Source organism: Rissa tridactyla, chromosome 11 (genome assembly GCF_028500815.1).
Source record: "Rissa tridactyla isolate bRisTri1 chromosome 11, bRisTri1.patW.cur.20221130, whole genome shotgun sequence".
Taxonomy (NCBI): Eukaryota; Metazoa; Chordata; class Aves; order Charadriiformes; family Laridae; genus Rissa; species Rissa tridactyla.
Window position 1 is genome coordinate 20,644,271 of NC_071476.1, and position 19,096 is coordinate 20,663,366.

The following is a 19,096-nucleotide window of genomic DNA, read 5'->3' on the forward strand; positions in this document are numbered from 1 at the left end:
AATCTTTCTGAATGTGACGTGCAAAATACTGCTACCCTTATCCCATTAGTCCGAAATCACGTTGTCTCCACCACGAATTGCACAGCTTTTTGAAGCAGTCTTGATTGAATTACTTCTTGCTCACCCTTTGTGGAAATCAAAAGGGCGTCATACAGCTAGATTAATTCCCCACATCCCGACCAATGGAACAAAGCAACAAGGAAGATCCTCTCTCAAAGGGACAGCGGGGATTTCCGGCATTGCCTTCTCTCTAAGCTGTCCTGTTTTTTAACGGTGCGTGTTATTTCTACCGCACAGGACAAATTACTTGTTATTGGCGATAGATGGGAAGTAAAATATTGTTTCGTAATATGACCTGTAGATTATTACGAGTTTCATCCCATTCCTCCAAAATCACCGTCCGCTTCAGGAATTTTTGTAGCAGGCATGCTTGAATCACTTGAACGAGGACAGTAAATCATAACAGGCTCTTCTATGCAAAACGTGATATAAACACCGACCATGCCGCGCAGAACCTGAGATATCAGGCTCATTAACACCAGCGGGAGGCACTTTGATTCTTTTCAGAAACCACGGTGTAATAGACTGATGCTTATTAGTAATTCATTCACCTAATTCTTTAATCTTTATTTTGGTAGGACACCTTTTCCACCAACTACTGTACGACGGCACAGGACCCTAAACTCTGTGCGGAGCATTTGTAAACGTGCAGATGGACTTCATTCAAGTGCCTAATTGCTCTCATTTTGAGTATTTCACTGTAGATTTAAATGTGTTCTAAGGAAGGGTAGAGCCCTCCCCTTGTAAACAGGCAGACACAACTCTTTGAACAAGTTGCTCATAAGTTGTTCAGTCTAGCACACCCCTCTCAAGGCGATCAACCAGGTCCAAGCACCTCTCTTTGAGAAAAGGGGAGAGGAAAACAAGACAGGCTCTGAAATGCTTAATCCGTTTTTCTTTCTTTTCCCTTGAGATCCCATTCTATATTTCAACCTGTGTATGAAAGGCAGATCAAGAAGGGTGCAAAGAGGAAACAACCAAAGGGTATGGAATAACAAAAAAAAGAGAGAGAGAAATAACTGCACAAGCAACTCGGAAAAATCACGGCTGGACAAAAATCATCCGTCCCATTCATGCTGCCATTTCTGCAGCAGCCTTCACCCAAAAGACGAGAGGGCACATGTCTAAAAAAGGGGAGTATTCACAAGGTAGGAACAACATCTAAATTGTACATTCATGGAGACACACGCACCTTTCCTTTGTAAAACAACATTAACCAGCGGGTTTGTATACAGCTACCAACCAGGTCCAACTACAGCCGTTTCAGAAAAAAAAAACGATCAGGAAAGAAAAAATCTGTTACACACAGGTTCCACCACACTTTCCCAACTTCGCCATGCAGAACCCTTAATTTACCACATTCAGCGTTAATAAGTCATTCCACAGATCTCGTCTAAACCTCTTGCCTGAACCTGTGACCATCGAAGAACCAAGAAGTACCGCCGCTTGATTCCTGCTGGGAGTGGAAGGGGATACCCCGTTCCTTCCTTCACGGAGACGAGAATAAGCACTTCTCAGACACGTAACGTTAACCCGTCCCATTACTGCTACCATTTCTGCCATTTCTACAGCAGCAATCCCCCAGAAGTTGGGCAACACTCTCTCTTTTCAGTAGGGATGAAGAACCTGTCACATTTCCATTAATGGAGCCACATCCACGTTTCCTTTGGGAGTCCAATACTGAAAAACCATTAACCAACAGGTATTTGTCTGGCCATCAAACAGGTCCAAGTACACGGTTTCGGAGAAAATTCCGTCAAAAAGGAAACATCTCCAACTGCAAATGCCAACCCCGAGTCTGTCACGCTGAATCGGCGGATCTCATTCTACGCAGTAAGGATTCGCCTTCACCCTTAATAACTCAGACGACTTTAGGCAGCACAAGAGTTGGAGACAAAACCTCTCAGCTGAACCTGAACCTGTGACCATCGAGAAACCAAGGAGTGCCGCTGGTAACGGCCTGCTCTGAATGGACGGGAGTTACCACAATCTTTCTTTTTTCCACAGACAAACGGACTAGCCCTCCCCATCCACACCGACCCCCGAAATCCCAGGGGAATAGGCACGGGAAAAACAAATTCGTACTGGCGAGAGACGTAAACTAAAATATGACGGTTAAAGATCTGCGCAAAGCACAATCCCCATCAGAAATTGCTTTAGCAGTCTTGCTTGAATGACTAGTACAAGGACAGCAAAGGATAAGAGGCTCTGCTGTAGAAAACGTGCTATTAAAATCCGCTCCGACCCGGACAACGAGAGGTATCAGGGTCACTAGACCCTGCTGCCAGAAAGTTTTTTTTCCAGAAATCGCAATTTAAGAGATTGATGCTTATTAATAAAACATCCATCTAATTCTTGAATCTTCATGTTCGTAGGACAGCTCTTCAACCAAAAGCTATAGGATGGCTTTTCTCATGTTATTTATGTTCTCAAGATGGGTAAAGTTCTCCCTTTATAAGCCGAATTACACTAAAATATTGGTACTTCTACAGAGAAAGCTAACACTGGAAAAGGAGAGATGAGGGACCTTAACCTGTGGTTTCCCTTTTTAAGAGCACACATCACATTTAATCCAGTAATTCGATGGCTTGAACGACCAGGAAGGGGGTTCGATTTTCTCAGAAATCTCGGTCTAAGAGATTGATGCTCATTAGTAAAGCCATCTAGTAAAGCCAATTCATCTAATTCTTAAGTCTTCACGTGGGTAGAACACCTTTTCAACCAAATACTGTAGGACGGCAGAGGACAAGCACGGCTGTTGACCCTACTACACTCTGCGCGGACCATTTGTAAATGTGCAAATGGAGTCAAGTGCCTAATTGCGCTCCTTTTGAGTATTTCCTTCTGGTTTTGGATATGTCCTCAGGCTGACTAGAGACCTCCGCTTGTAAAGAGAGAGACACAACAACTGTTGTAAACAGTGGCCAAGAGATCGAATTGCTCAGTCTAGTATTGCCCTGTCAACGCAATCAACCAGGTCCAGGATCATCTCTTTGGGAAAAGGGGAGCTGAAAAGAAGACAGCCTATGAAATACTAAATGCAATTTATTTTTTTTCTTGAGATCCCGTTCTACACTTTCGTTTCTGCCTTCAGCTGGTTATGAAAGACAGATCAGGAACGGGAAAAAAAGAGGGAACTACCACCCAGGTGGAAGAAAAAAAAAGAGAAATCACTGCACAAAGAGCTCCGAAAAATCATCTCCGGAAAACATTCATCCGTCTAACTAATGCTCACACTTCGCAGCAACCTTCCTCAAAAAGATGAGGGGGCACACGGCAAAAGGGGGGGAAAGCGGGAACATTCTGTAACTGTGAAGAGGAACAACTTGTAACTTCTCCATTCGTGGAGCCACAGGCATCTTTCCTTTGGGAAACAGCATTAACCAGCGGCTTTGCATCCAGCTATCAACCAGGTCCAAGTACAGCAGTTACAGAAAAAGCGACCAGAAAAGAAAAATGCCTAAACAAACGGTTCACCGCGGTTTCCGTCATGCAGAATCCTTAATTTCCCGCGTTCACTGTTACGTGAACACGTGAAGAACAAGTGCCGCCGCTTGATTCTTGCTGTGAGTGGAAGGGGGAAATCCCGTTCCTTCCCTCACGGACAATCGGATCAACGCTCCCCAGACACACAATGTGAGCCCCTCGCACTACCGCTACCAGTTATGAAGAGGCAGCAATCTGTCTCTTTTCCATACACGGAGACACATGTAGGTTGCCTTTGAGAGTCCAATATTGAAAAACCATTAACCAACGTGTTTGTGTCCATCTCTCACCCGGGTCCAAGTACACACAGTTTTGGGAAAAATATATCAGAAAGGCCACATTTCCAACTGCAAGAGTCAGTCCCGAGTCTGCCATGCAGAAGCAGCGGATCTCATTCTACACAGTACGGATTCGCCTTCAGCGTTACTAACTCATACGATTTTAGGCAACACAAGAGTTGGAGACAAAACCTCTCAGCTGAACCTCAACCCATGACTGAAGATAAACTAAAGAGTGCAGCCGCTAACGACCTGCTCTGAATGGAATAGAGTTACGCCAATCTTTCATTTCTTCACGGACACAACGACCAGCGCTCCCCATTCACACCAGCTCCCATCCACTCCATCCAATCCCAGGGGACCAGGCACGGAGGTGCAGCAGAGATCAAGAACAACCGAGAGAGGGCTTACACACCTGCGGGGCGTCGGCGTCGGTGGGCGGCTCTCCCGCGCCGGCGCTGCTGCTTGGGCTCGACTTCCCGCAGGGCTCCGCGCCGAGCAGCTCCTCCGCGGGCACGCTGGGCAGCGGCGGCGGCAGCCAAGCGCCCTCGGCCACGGCGCGTGCCGGCGCCACGCACAGGTTGTAGGAGTAGGGCAAGGTGCCCTCGCAGAAGTCGGCCGGGAAGGCGGCGCCGGGCACGGAGAAGCGCTGCGCGCCCAGGCAGCGCAGCACGGCGGGCGGCCCGGCCCGGCGCAGCCGCGCCAGCACGGCCAGCGCCACGCTCAGCAGGAAGAGGGCGGAGAGCAGCGCCAGCGCCAGCACCAGGTAGAACTGCAGCTCGGCCGCCGAGTCGGCGCCCGCCGCCCGCTCGCTCAGCTCCGGCAGCGCCTCCTGCAAGCTCTCGGCCAGCACCACGTGCAGCGTGGCCGTGGCCGACAGCGCCGGCTGCCCGTGGTCCTTCACCACGGCCACCACACGCTGCTTCGCCGCGTCCCTCTCCGACACGGCCCGCGCCGTCCGCACCTCGCCGCTGTGCAGCCCCACGCGGAACAGCGACGGCTCCGACGCCTGCACCAGCTCGTACGACAGCCACGCGTTGCGCCCCGCGTCCGCGTCCACCGCCACCACCTTGCCCACCAGGTAGCCGGCCTCGGCCGAACGCGGTACCACCTCGAACGCCGCCGGCAACGACGACGCTCCCGAACCCGACGCTCCCGCTCCCGCCGCCGCCGGCCAGAGCACCCGCGGCGCGTTGTCGTTGCGGTCCAGCACGAAGACGCGCACCGTGGCCGTGGAGCTCCGCGACGGCGCCCCGCCGTCCTGCGCCCGCACCGCCACCGCGAACTCGCGGCACTGCTCGTAGTCGAAGGAGCGCTGCGCGTACACCGCGCCGCTCCGCGCCTCCACCGACACGTAGGGCGCCGCGCCCGCGCTGCCGCCCGCCAGCCAGTAGCTCACGCGCCCGTTGGCGCCCGCGTCCGCGTCCCGCGCGCGCACGCGCACCACCGGCGCGCCCGCCGCGTTGTTCTCCGACACGTAGGCGCTGTAGGCCGCCTCCTCGAACACCGGCGCGTTGTCGTTCACGTCCGACACCTCCAGCACCAGCGACGCGCGGCTCGACAGCGACGGGCTGCCCCGGTCCCTGGCCACCACCGTCACTCGGTGCTCGGACGCCTGCTCGCGGTCCAGCGCGCTCGCCGTCACCACCTTGTACGACCCCACCGACGACGACACCATCGACAGCGGCGCCTCGCCCGACAGCTCGCACCACACCTGACCGTTCTCCCCGGAGTCCGCGTCGTTCACGTTCAGTAGGGCCACCACCGTGCCTGCCGGCGCGTCCTCGGGCACCGGGCTCGACACCGACAACACCGTGATTTCGGGCGCGTTGTCGTTCGCGTCCAGCACCTCCACTTCCACTTCGCAGTGAGCCACCAGACCGCCCCCGTCCCTCGCCTCCACCAGCAGCGTGTAGCCTCGCGAGTCCTCGAAGTCCAGCGCCTCCTGCAGCCTGACCGTCCCGCTCTCCGCCTCCACCACGAACTTCTGAAGCACCTTGGCCGGCATTTTCCCGAAGCCGTAGGTGATGCGGGCGTTGGTGCCGGCGTCGGCGTCGGAGGCGGAGACGTTCAGCACCGTCGAGCCCGGCGGCGCGTCCTCGCGCAGGCTCGCACAGTACCGGTCCTTTGCGAACACGGGTGGGTTGTCGTTGGCGTCCGTGACGTTGATGCAGAGCTGGGCGGTGCCGCTGCGGGGCGGATCGCCGCCGTCCACCGCCGTCAGCACCAGACGCAGGCTCTGCTCGCTCTCCCGGTCCAGCGCACGGCGCAGCACCAGCTCCGCGAACTTGCTGCCGTCCTGGCTCTCCTTCACCTCCACCTCGAAGTACCCGTTGGTCTCCAGCTCGTAGCCCTGCAACGAGTTGCTGCCCACATCTGCGTCCTCGGCGACGCCCAAGGCAAATCGAGCGCCGGGAGGAGTCAACTCGCTGATCTCCAGCTGGAAATTGTCTTGCAGGAAGAGCGGCGCGTTGTCGTTGACGTCCTGGATGGCCACCTCGACGTGGAAAACGTTGAGCGGGTTCTGCACCAGCGCCTCGAAGCTGACGGAGCAAGAAGCCGACTCGCCGCACATCTCCTCCCGGTCCAGCCTCTCGCTCACGTACAGGTTCCCGCTCTCCCCGCTCACCGTGAAGTATTTCAGCTGCCTGTTAGCGGCAGACGCCACCCGCAGCTTGCGTGCCGGCAGCTCCGCCGGGCTCAGCCCCAGGTCCCGCGCCAGCGGCCCCACCAGCGAGCCTCTGCCCAGCTCCTCGGGGATGGCGTACCGGATCCGCTCCGCCGCCGCCCGGCAGCACACCACCAGCAGCAAAGCTGGCAGCAGCACCGCTCGCACGACCTCTCGCTGCCTCCTCTGCGTCTGCCTCACCGCCATTGTCGCCAGAGCTTGCCGCGCTCCTCCCTCCTGCCGCTGCCGTGGCTCCGGCTCCGGCTGCGACTGCCGCTCCGGCTCCAGCGCCGCTCCGTGTCGGTCAACAGCGGCACCCGGAGGCGCCGCCACGACACTGCAGCCGTCCCATGCCTGCGCTCGCGGACGCCCGGACTTTTGGCCGCTGTTCAGTGGCTGCCCCAGCTTTGGCCTCTCTCTTTTATTGGGATTATGAAGCGTAGGGGCACTTGATTGCTTTAACTCCAAAGGCTTTTAAAACTGAGATACTCTGTCAAGCACTTTTAGGTCATCTCCTTGTGTCGCTCTGAATTTTCAGAAGGAAAAATTTGTGGCAGAATGAAAAAGAAAGAAACCATGCAGTCCATAATGAAATCAATGTGGAACTATAAGAGCAATATAAAATTTTATATCTGCGGAAGACTTTATTATCAATTCTGCTCTCCTTACCTGCAAGAAATACCAAGAAGGAAATATCTGTGTTTGAATCATTAATAAGTAATCAGAGAATGAAGCAAAAGTATTTTCAGTCCTGTCATGCCAGACCTACAAAGGGTTTCCATCTTTCTTGCATTTCTTCCTTTTCTTCATGGAAGTCTCTAACTTTTGTCCCATTGTCAATTTTTATTATAGGATGAAGAACGATTTCACTGATAAATATATCAACCCAAATGTCATGTGTATAGCTCTATGCTACGACAGCAGAATATTCCGTACTATTTTATTTCTGACTCACAAAAATTCTTTCTTTTTTTCATATCCATACTTGAGGGGCAAAGCCAGGAGAAGTATTTCATGTAACCAGGGAGAGGTTTGGGTTGGAAGGGACCTTTAAGATCATCTAGCCCATCCCTCTGACAAGGGCAGGAACAACCTCCACTAGACCACATTTCTCAAATCCCATTCCAACATGACCATGAACACTTCTAATGATGGAACATCCACAACTGCTCTAGGCAACCATTTCCAGTGTCTCATCACCCTCATCATAAAAAATTTCTTCTTTAAACCCAATGAAAATATGCCCTCTTTCAGTTGAAAACTGTTGCCCCTTGTTCTGTCATGACAGGCCCTTGTAAAAAGTCTCTCTCTTTCTTATAAGCATCCTTTATATATTGAAAAGGTGCTATAAGCTAACCCTGGAGCCTTCTCTTCTCTTTGTCCTTGTCTTTGAATTGTGGGCCCCAGAGTTCCACGCAGTACTCCAGGTGGTGTCTCATGAAAGTGGAGGAGAGATGGCCTACATGATCTTAAAGGTCCCTTCCAACCCAAAACTCCCTTGTCTTGCTGACCCCGCTGCTTGTTATGTAGCCAAGGATACAATCGGCTTTCTGAGCAGCAAGTGTACATTGACAGCTCATGTACCATTTGTCACCCACTGATACCCCTAAGTCCTTTCTCCACAAGGCTGCTCTCAATCCCCCTCTCTGCATTGAAACTGGGGATTACCCAGACACAGGTGCAGGACCTTCCACTTGGCCTTCTTGAACTTCATGAAGTTCACATGTGGGCCCACTGCTCCAGCCTGTCCAGATCCTTCTGGATGGCATCCTATCCTCTAGCGAATCAACAGCACCACTCAGCTTGGTGTTGTCTGCAAACTTGCTGAGGTTGCACTCAATCCCACTGTCTATGGAGGTACTAAATAGTAATTGTTCCAAATACAGACCCTTGAGGAACACCATATGTTACTGTTGAACATTGAGCCATTGACTATAATGGATGAAGACATCCAGTCAGTTCCCTATCCACCTAACAGTCCATCTCTCAAACCCATATCTCTCCATTTGAGTGGCCAGCCTGTGGTGGAGCACACCCTGCACATGTTCTCACGCTGACTTCCAGTCTGTTTGTGGAAACTTTGTCTGGGTTGGGTTCCCGCTTTGCACTTTGCATCACTCTACTGCAGTAGAGATTGATGACCTTGCTTGCTTTTGCTACAGACAAGTGTGCCTCTGGGACCATGCATATGCCTATGAAAGCCTTCCTCCTTACAGCTGTAAACATCAAAGGTGTGTACAGGAACTGCCCCTGCACTCAGGGAAGTGGAAAAGATCTGACCGTCCACATATGATCAGAGACTCTCAGGTAGAGCTCATGACAAGATGCAAGGCAAGACTTAGAAACATAGAGAAATGTACGGATACAGTGCAGTAACATTTCTTAGGCCAAACTTATTGAGCAGAAGCAACTTTTGCATGGTACTCCATTACGCACACAGTTGCATTAACTGTGACTAGGAAGAAATGACCACCTGTTCTTCTATAGTCCTCCGCCTTGAGCTCCCCTGTCTTCTCTCCAACCGTACACAACTGGCCAGTTAGCTTCTCACCTTCTCATAACTGGCAAAAAACATATTGTGAGAGTATAATGCAGTATGATCACACCAGGAAGGGAGGCGCATTTGTATACTCCCCACCATTCTGAGAAGAAAAAGAAGGAGTCTAAAGCACAGAAATGATAAACAGCCAAAAAAAAGTGTGGTCATCCAAGAGAGAATGAGTCATCAGACTAGTGCCTTAGGGGGAATAGAATCATAGAATCATAGAGTTGTTAGGGTTGGAAGGGACCTTAAAGATCATCTAGTTCTACCCCCCTGCCATGGGCAGGGACACCTCCCACTAGATCAGGTTGCTCAGAGCCGATTCCAGCCTGGCCTTAAAAACTTCCAGGGATGGGGCTTCCACCACCTCTCTGGGCAACCTGTTCCAGTGTCTCACCACCCTCATGGTGAAGAACTTCTTCCTAACGTCCGGTCTGAATCGACCCATCTCCAGTTTTGGTCCATTCCCTCTAGTCCTACCATTACCTGACATCCTAAAAAGTCCCTCACCAGCTTTCTTGTAGGCCCCCTTAAGATACTGGTAAGCCACTAGAAGGTCTCCTTGGAGCCTTCTTTTCTCCAGGCTGAACAACCCCAACTCTCGCAGTCTGTCCTCATAGGAGAGGTGCTCCAGCCTTCTGATCATCCTCGTGGCCCTTCTCTGGACACGTTCCAGCACGTTCATATCTCTCTTGTAGTAGGGGCTCCAGAATTGGATGCAGTACTCCAGGTGGGGTCTCACAAGAGTGGAGTAGAGGGGGAGAATCACCTCCCTCAACCTGCTAGCCACGCTTCTCCTGATGCAGCCCATCAGGATGCCTTCCCCTCTTATAATATGCAGTGTTCCACAGACTTGCAACTTCTACTAAGGTTATGTTTACACCTATATTTTTCCTGGAAATAACAGAACACAAAGATACCCTCACTTCTGCCTTTCACACCCATTGTAGCATGAGCAAGAGGTATTAAGAAACAAAAGATTACTAAATGAGCTATGCTGGTAATTAAAAGTAAACCTACATACATAGGAAACCAAGGAAAAAACCAACACCATAAATCAGACAAGCAAGGCAAGGAATGGTGGAAGACAAAGTGTTGTCAGACAAACTCACTGGGAAGTCTTTTTTGTCTTCACTGTGGGTTTTGAAATTCATCCCTGAGCACACCTGGAAGTCATTCATATCTCAAGCTGCAAGTGCGACTCTAAAGTCTTACTCTGGACTCCAGAGTGGGGGGTTTCATTTTAAGAAATAGTAATCAGTTCTCAGCGATTTTTTTCTAATGTGTGACCCGCTCGTCTCCCACAAATATGAAGCCATAAGTGTAAACATCTTATCATGGGCCTCTTTCTCAAGCACTGTCTTCTGAGAAATGACAACAGATTCTCTTTTAGCTTTTGCTTCATTTTCCTCACTCATAAAATTTTGTTTTACATGGATGAGGTAAGTATTTGCTGCAAAACAACACACAGAGTTTCAAATGCAAAAACAGAACCCAGAAATGGGGAAATTGAACCACGACCTTCCAGGAAACAAAGGCCTGAAAGAAAGTGCAATTCCAACTGCAAAGAAACTCTACATCACAATGTTACAGGAAGATACAGATGGATAATGCAAATTTCACAGAGGAATTATAAGACATTCTACACACGCATCATCATTCTACATGCACAATCATTGTGCAAATACTTGTGGAGCAGCAAATATTGCTGGAGGACTATCATTGACTTTCAGGAGAGCGAAACCAGGCACATACCATGAATGGCACAGGCCTTGGCACCAGGCATGAAATCAAACCACTTCTCAGCCAAAAACATCTTGACCCATCTATTTTACTGGTTTAAAGGCAGCCTCTCACCTTCTTTGTAAAACATTTACAGTCATTAGTTGCACCATGGACGATAACCAGTATTTTGGCCATCCAAATGTCAGCCACTGGCAAAAAAGCTTTTGAGTGACATCTTAGGGAACTAGAACTATATAAAAGTCTTTCTCTTAGCAACTGAACACCTTCAAGGTACAGAAAGAAACTGCTTCCCCACCCCAACCATTGTAAGAGCGCTGTTAATGTTTTAAGGCTTACTGGCAACAATGAGGCCCAGCTTTAGACGTGAACAACAAACGAGGCAAGAATGGGAAACACGCAGAAGCAAAGGAATCACAGCTTTACATTTCAGATTATGTCAGGTACAGAGATTATGTGTCAGGTATATCAGATTAGAAGGTACACAAAAAGGTATCTAGTTGTTAAGTCCATAGGAGGCTCACATAGGAGCTTACACCAAAGACCAGAGCCACAGCTCCTCAGGGTAATTTCTTTGGACAATAAAGTCAGCAAAATGCATGGAACCTCAACTGTGGGTCTCATAGAACATCTAGGACAAACATGACTTTTAGTCCTATCTCTCAGATATTTCGAATTATACCACAACAAACTTTTTGATCTGGCCTGTCTCTGGACAGACAGAATTTTTCACCCTGACCAAATATCATGCAACACAAAAATTTTTGCAGATAGACACCACCAACGGAAAAGTTGCACACACCACTTCTTCTTGTCTGAGATCAATTGTAGTAGATACACAAGAAAGGTATCCGGTTGGTAAAAAGTCCACAGGAGGCTTCAATAGGGGTCTCACAAAGGACCATGGACACTGTTCCAAAACGTAATTTCTTTGGACAATGAAAAAAAGATGAAAACATACGGAATGACCACTGTGGGCCTCATAGAAGAACCAGGAGAAATTGAACTTTTACATCTATCTTTTAGACATTTCCAACTGTGACACAGCAAACTCTTACACCTGCCTTGTCTTCATACAGAGAGAATTCTTCACCCTGCCCAAACATTAGTAAACAAAGAAGCTAACTTTGCAGACATCAAATGTCTGTCAGAAATGTTGTGCATACAACTCCTTATGGAGAACAAGGATCACAACAGGAACGCATGCAAAGACATATCTCTGCTCATCACACTCATTCAAAGAAACAGAAAATGTACTCAAGTGCAGTGCATAAGCGATATGCAGCTCTGATAAAGACCCAGTCATCAAAGTATCACCTCAAAGACACCATCATCCTACTCCAGCACATGGGCAACTTGAAAGATAGACAATGCTCAAACTTTAACCTAAAGTACACATAGGTGCTCAATACTGCCATTCACCGGAAAAATCATGCAACAGGAAAGCAAACTGGTGAACTCGCAACTTGGCCAGCTGGAATCTGAGCAGTATGATATCCAAAAACAAGACACCTTCAGTCTCATTTTATGTAGGTCAGCAATGAACCCTCAAAATTAACAAAACACATACCTTGTATATTTTTCACGCACACTGTTCCACAGAGATATGAGTTCTACTAAGGTCATGTTTACATCTACTCTCCCCACCAGAAACATAACACAAACGTACCTTCACAAGCCCTGCCCTCCATACCAGCTGTAGCATCAGCAAGAGGCACTAACACACAATGGAAGATAACCTACTGCTTATAACTAAAACTACATGTTAAAGGAGAAGCTGCTGCCCCAGCATTCACACATCATTCAAGGAGTCACACATACACCACTCAAAACTTTAACTGCTAGAACCAGAATCCCTTCACAGTGGGCAACTCCATTGAGCCAACGGGTGTCCCTTTCAACTCTACACATGCACACACCCCCCTACTCTCGGGCATGCTTCCTCCATCTTCAGGCTTGACCCTAGGTTTCCTGCAGCACAGTATCATCAGATGAAGGATTTTATAAAAATAAATAATATAAATAAATAAATAAATAAATAAGGCAGACATGGAGGAAAGTCTAATTACAACTGTGAAGAACCTCTACATCGTAATGTTCAAGTGAGATGCAGGTTGATAAAGGAAGTTTCACATAGGAATTATAAGCTGTTCTACCCATGCATCATCATTCTAGGTACACACATACTCAAATACTTTATTATCAGAGGATTACAAGGGCCTTTATGGACAGCAAGGCTAGGAATGTAACATGAATGGCACAGTCCTTGGCACCAGGCATGAAATCAAACAGATATCCACTTTTAAAGGCTATCAGCCAAACTGAGGCCCAGTTCCAGAACATGCGAAGAAACAAGGAAGCAATGGGAATCCTACAGAAATGAAGGAATCATAGCTTAAGATTCCAGATTATGTCAACTGTAGTGGCTACACAAGAAGGTTATCTAGTTGGTAAAATGTGCACAGGAGGACCACACAGGAGTTCACACCATAGCCACAGTTCTCAAGGTCATTTCTTTGAACAATAAGAAAAAGAAAATGCACTGTACCACAACTATGGGATTCATATAACAACTAGGAGAAAGTGAACATTTACACCTACCTGATAGACATACCACAGTGAACTTTTCCACCTGCCAAATCTCTGTGCAGACAGAATGCTTCAGCATGCTCAAACATCCCACAACAGGGAAGCTAACATTACAGACAGACACCATTAAAAGAAATCCTCCTTCTTAGGGAGAAGAAGGATCACAACACAGATGCATGCATAGAGACTTCTCTGCTTATAACACTCCTTTGAAGAAGCATAAAGTGTTCTAAAAGGAATAAACAATATGCCCAGTTGAAGACTCAGTTGTCAGTATCTGCTCAAAGACATCATCATTCTTCCTTACCACATGGGAAATTTCAAAGATATGTGACTTTGCAAGCAATTCATGCCATGTTTACATAGACAACTACCACTCACAGGAAAAGCTGTACTGGACATAACAGAAATTCCTGACAAAAATACCTTTCTACCCCCTACATTCACACCAATTTAATACCAACAAAACATCAAGAGCTTGCTTCATAAGAGCAAGGGCCACTAATAACATCTGAAGGTTGGTCAAGGCTGGGAAAAGATTAATACAACCACAATAGAACTCTATATCACACTTTCAGATGGACATAGAGCTGGAAAAAGGATGTTTCACACAGAAATTACTAGAAATAGTACCCCTGAAGCATGTTGCACTTCCATGGTTATTGCTTACAGAGAAATGATCAGAGGATTGTCGTCCCCTTTCAAGGGTGCAGGAAAGGGGCACCTGATATAAGAGGGAGTGGCCTTGGCATTAGGCATGATACTAAAACACCAACCGGCCAGAGGGAGCATACAATCCCCTCATTTTCTGCTTCATGGCCAGTCTCTTGCTGAACCTGCACTGACTTCTCACCATGTCTATGTGGCAAGCAAGAGCGTTTACTCCGGTGACAAGAAGGGCAAGAATTTAATTACAATCACAGGGAAAAATATGCAATAAGAAAGCAAACTGATGAACTTACAAAATCAAATTTTAGAACACCTGCAGACTCTTTTTCAGAAGGCCAGCAATAAAAACTGGGAATTGAAAAAACAACATGCCATGTCTCCACCACTACCTCCTGACACATACCACCCCCAACACTCTCCTCAAACCCTTCACAGATTGCATGGTTGTCGTGGATCTTCATAACTAGCAGATGGATGCCTTTCCAAGGAAAAGGTGCACAGAGAACTTCTCCTTACGATGGACAATATTTGAATTCTCACCATCTCTATGTGACAAGCAAAAGAATTTCTAACAGTAATATTCTAAGGAAACACACCTATGAAAGTCTTTCCCTTTAGAGCTGTAAACATCAAAGGCATGTACAGGACAGTGCAGGTAAATATAACAGATGTGATCTTCCACACATTTTCAGATCCAAAGGCCCACCTCCAGATCACTACAACGAGCAAGACAAGAAGTTAAAACCTGGAGAAAGGAAGGCATCAGAATTTACTCTTCTAGATTATGGCACTTAGGGTAGCTGCTTAATTCAGGTGTTTAGTAGGTGGTGATTACACAGTGTGCTCTTCCCAAAGCTCCCTTATGGCATTCGTCATGAGTGCACAAATAGGTTATTACTTCAGAATGGATGATAACCTGCATACACAGAGGAAGAACCTCCCAGGGCTCACATTAGAATTGGAGTAACATGTTTTAGGCCAGCCTTATTTGAGAAGCTAAACCCCGCATTGCATGATCTTAGAGCTGGGCACTGAACTAGGAAAGGAGAAAAGTCTCTCTCCAACACAGAAGACAGGTAGGAAAGGGAAGAGAAACAGGAGAGGAAATGGTCACAGAGCCATTAACAGTCTGTTTCAAGACATGCTCATCCTACTCAAGCACAGGTGCTGTCGGGAAGATAGCTGACCCTGCTAATAACGAAAACTGCCTTTTGCTGGTCATGCAATACATAGCTTCAGAACTCCTAATAGTGACAGGAAAGTCGGTAAAAAAAGGGAAACAACCTGGCATGTGAGAAGGCCACAGTCTAGCGTTCCGCTCCAATGAAACTCAGGACAACAGCAGCCTCACTTCTCCTGCCTCCACACCTACTCTAACACTGAGCAACAACACCACGTTCACCTCCCCAGAGAAAGAGGCACCACCACACAGAGAGTTGATCAACGAAGCTCTGTCATCCTTGTAACTAAACTTCATCCTACAGACAGGACAGAGAACACGGGTGGCAAAGAGCAGAGAAGCGGGAGAGGGAGGCGTGGCGGAGCAAGCGTGGTGGGAGGAACTCACCGGGGGAGCGTCGGGGTCGGCGCGGCGGGCGCCGTCGGCGTCCTCGGCGAGCAGCGGCGCGGGCTCGTCGGGCGGCGGGCGCGCCGGGAGGGTGTCGCAGCAGCTGCCGCCCGAGAAGCGGAGCTGGCTCTTGCGCGAGTCGGCGGTGAGCGACACCTCGTGCGAGTAGGAGTGCAGGAAGGCGCGGACGCCGTCGATGCCCACGAAGTGCGAGGCCGGGACGCCGCGCAAGGCGCCGCTGCCCGCCGCCAGCAGCTGCGAGCGGCGCCAGCGTCGCAGGCGCAGCGCCAGCAGCAGCAGCAGGAAGGCGAGGAAGAGGCAGGACACGGCCGCCACGGCCAGCACCAGCCAGCGCGTCAGGCTGACGGACGGCTCGCCCGCCGCCGCCGCCGCCGCGCTGCCCAGCTCCGACAGCAGCTCGCCCACGCTCTCGGCCAGCACCACCGTCAGCGTGGCCGTGGCCGACAGCGCCGGACGCCCGTGGTCCTTCACCACCACCACCAGGCTCTGCCGCGCCGCGTCGCGGGACAGCGGCACCCGCGCCGTGCGCACCTCGCCGCTGTGCAGCCCCACGCGGAACAGCGCCGGCTCCGTCGCCTTCGCCAGCTCGTACGACAGCCACGCGTTCTGCCCCGCGTCCGCGTCCACCGCCACCACCTTGGCCACCAGCGCCCCGGGCTCCGCCGACCGCGGCGCCAGCTCCACGCCCGCCCAGCCCGCGCCCGACGCCGACGGCGGGTACAGCACCTGCGGCGCGTTGTCGTTCTCGTCCACGATCACCAGGCGCACCGACACGTTGCTGCTCAGCGACGGCGCGCCGCCGTCCTCCGCCCGCACCCACAGCCCCACCTCGCGCACCTCCTCGTAGTCGAAGGAGCGCAGCGCGTACAGCGCGCCCGTCTCCGCGTGCACCGACACGTACGACGACAGCGGCGCGCCCCGCACGCGCCCCTCCCACAGCCGGTACCGCACGCGCGCGTTCTGACCCCAGTCCGCGTCCGCCGCCCGCACCGTCAGCACCAGCGCGCCCGCCGCGTTGTTCTCGGCCACCCGCGCGCTGTACCGCGCCTCCGCGAACACCGGCGCGTTGTCGTTCACGTCCAGCACCCGCAGCGACAGCACCGCGCTGCTCCACAGCGGCGGCGAACCGCCGTCCGACGCCCGCACCGTCACGTTGTACTCCGACACCGCCTCACGGTCCAGCACCTCGGCAGTCACCACACGGTAGTAGTCCTCAAAGGTCTTCTCCAGACGGAACGGGAGGCTCTCGGCGATGCTGCACCGCACCTGGCCGTTGGGGCCCGAGTCGCGGTCCTGCACGTGCAGCAGGGCCACCACCGTCCCCGGCGGGGCGTCCTCAGAGATCTCGCTTAGCTGAGAAGTCACTGTCATTTCGGGTGCGTTGTCGTTCACGTCTGTCACAGTGATCGCCACTTTCGCCGTGTCGAAAAGAGCCCCGCCGTCCCGTGCCTGCACCTCCATTTCGTACGAGTCGCCTTCCTCGAAGTCCAGGCTACGCAACAGAGTGATCACTCCCGTCTCAGAGTCCAGATGGAATAACTCTAGTGCTATATCCTTCGTTTTCTTCAACGAGTATTTGACGTCGCCGTATATCCCCTCGTCAGCGTCGGTGGCCATGACGGTAAGCAGGGCAGAGCCCACGGGCACGTCCTCCGCCACACGCACCGTGTACTCCGCCTGGCTGAATGCGGGCGCGTTGTCGTTGGCGTCCAGCACCGCCACGCGGATCCGCGCCGTGCCCGTCCGCGACGGCTCGCCGCCGTCGCTCGCCCTCAGCACCAGCTCGTGAAAGGCCGCCTCCTCCCGGTCCAGCGCCTTCGCCAGCACCAGCTCGGGACGCTGGTCCCCGCCGGGGCCCGTCTGCACGGACAGCGAGAAGTGCTCGTCGCCGCTCAGCTCGTACCTCTGCAGGGAATTCCGTCCCACGTCCGGGTCGTGAGCCTCAGCTAGGGGAAACCGCGACCCCGGAACTGTCATCTCTGTCACCCTCAGGTCCATTTCTGCCTCTTGGAAGCTGGGGGCGTTGTCGTTAATGTCCCTGATTTCCACTTCGATTCCATAAACCTTCATTTCCCCCTCCACGATCACCTCACAGCGCAGCAAGCATTTCTCCAGTAGCCGGCACAGCTGCTCTCTGTCTATCCTCTCCGCCGTCACTAAATGTCCCGTCTTCCCGTGCAGGGCGAAATACTGCGTTCGGCCTCTGCCTAAAATGCGGACGGCACGGTCTTGGAGCGCCTGCAGCTCCAGCGCCAGGTCCTTAGCTACGTCGCCCACGAACGAGCCCTTCGGCATCTCCTCGGAAACGGAGTAGCGCAGCTGGCCCCACGCCGCCTCCCATGCTGCCACCAGGACGCACCACAGCAAGGCTCGATTCCGCCGGACCCATTGCCTCCCCGCCGCAAACATCTCCTACGCGGCACCGCCGCCTGCCGTTCCGCCTCCCGATCTGGCTGACTATCCGGCTCCGTTCCCGTCTCGCCGCTCCCGGACGCTGCCGCGGGCCCCTCCGCTTCGCTGCACCACAGCTCCGCACCACCCGGACGCTCTCAGACCGACCGCCGTCCCAGACAGAGAGGCAGGCAGCGAGCCGGGCCGCAGCGGACGGAGCTGCCTGCAGCGCTGTGCCTTCCTCTCGCTCCTCTTCGGTCAACAGCGGCACCCGCAGCCTCCTTCCGGCACTGCAGCAACCAGTGCTGCCCAGCGCTGCCCGCCGCCCTTTACCACGCCTTTCCACGACGGGACACTCGACACGGACACATCGTTTCCCGGCCACGGCGGATCTCCTGCGATACCTTTTCTACAGCACATCTCTTCTTTGGTCCGCCAGGAGGTCACGACCAGTAATATCACGCGTTCCGTTTTTGTGTTATTTCCACCGAACGGGAAACAAGTATTGTAAAGGTGATATATTATATGTGTTAATCTTTCTGAATATGACGTGCAAAATACTGCCATCCATATCCCATTCGTCCGAAACCACAATCTCCACCGAGAATTGCACAGCTTTTGTAGCAGTCGTGCTCGAATTTCTTCTCGCTCACCCTTTCTGGAAAACAAAAGGGCGTGACACAGCTACTTTAATTCCCCACGTCCTGACCAATAGAACAAAGCAACAAGGAAGATCCTCCCTCAAAGGGAAAGCGGGGATTTACGGCATTGCTTTTTCTCTAAGCCCTCCTTTTCCTTAACGATGCATGTTATGTCTACCGAAAAGGGAAAATGACTGCTTTTGGCGATAGATGTGAAGTAAAATATTGTTTCGTAATATGACCTGTAGATTATTACGAGTTTCATCCCATTCCTCCAAAATCACCGTCCCCCTCAGGAATTTTTGTAGCTGGCGTGCTTGAATCACTCGAACGAGGACAGCAAAACATAACAGGCTCTTCTATACAAAAAGTGATATAAACACCGACCGCGCCGCGCAGAACGTGAGATATCAGGTTTATTAACACAACCGGGAAGCATTT

At 51.3% G+C, this 19,096-nt stretch overlaps 2 protein-coding genes across 4 annotated transcripts in view; both read right to left on the reverse strand.

Moving 5' to 3' along the window:
* LOC128915987 (protocadherin gamma-C5-like) overlaps positions 1 to 19,096 on the reverse strand; it is a 248,422-nt gene that overhangs the window by 175,487 nt on the left and 53,839 nt on the right. For 2 of the 3 annotated variants that reach the window (XM_054217038.1, XM_054217037.1), the window contains exon 1: positions 4,240 to 6,699. The exons of the other annotated variant lie outside the window; for it this stretch is intronic. In XM_054217038.1, coding sequence (XP_054073013.1) covers positions 4,240 to 6,699 — 2,460 coding nt within the window. Of the gene's footprint in view, positions 1 to 4,239; positions 6,700 to 19,096 lie in introns of those variants that run through there. 3 annotated transcript variants of the gene reach the window in all.
* On the reverse strand, positions 15,366 to 18,187 carry LOC128916213 (protocadherin gamma-A10-like). The gene has a single exon (XM_054217574.1). It carries the CDS (start codon positions 18,030 to 18,032, stop codon positions 15,366 to 15,368), a length of 2,667 nt encoding a protein of 888 aa, XP_054073549.1. The 5' UTR covers positions 18,033 to 18,187.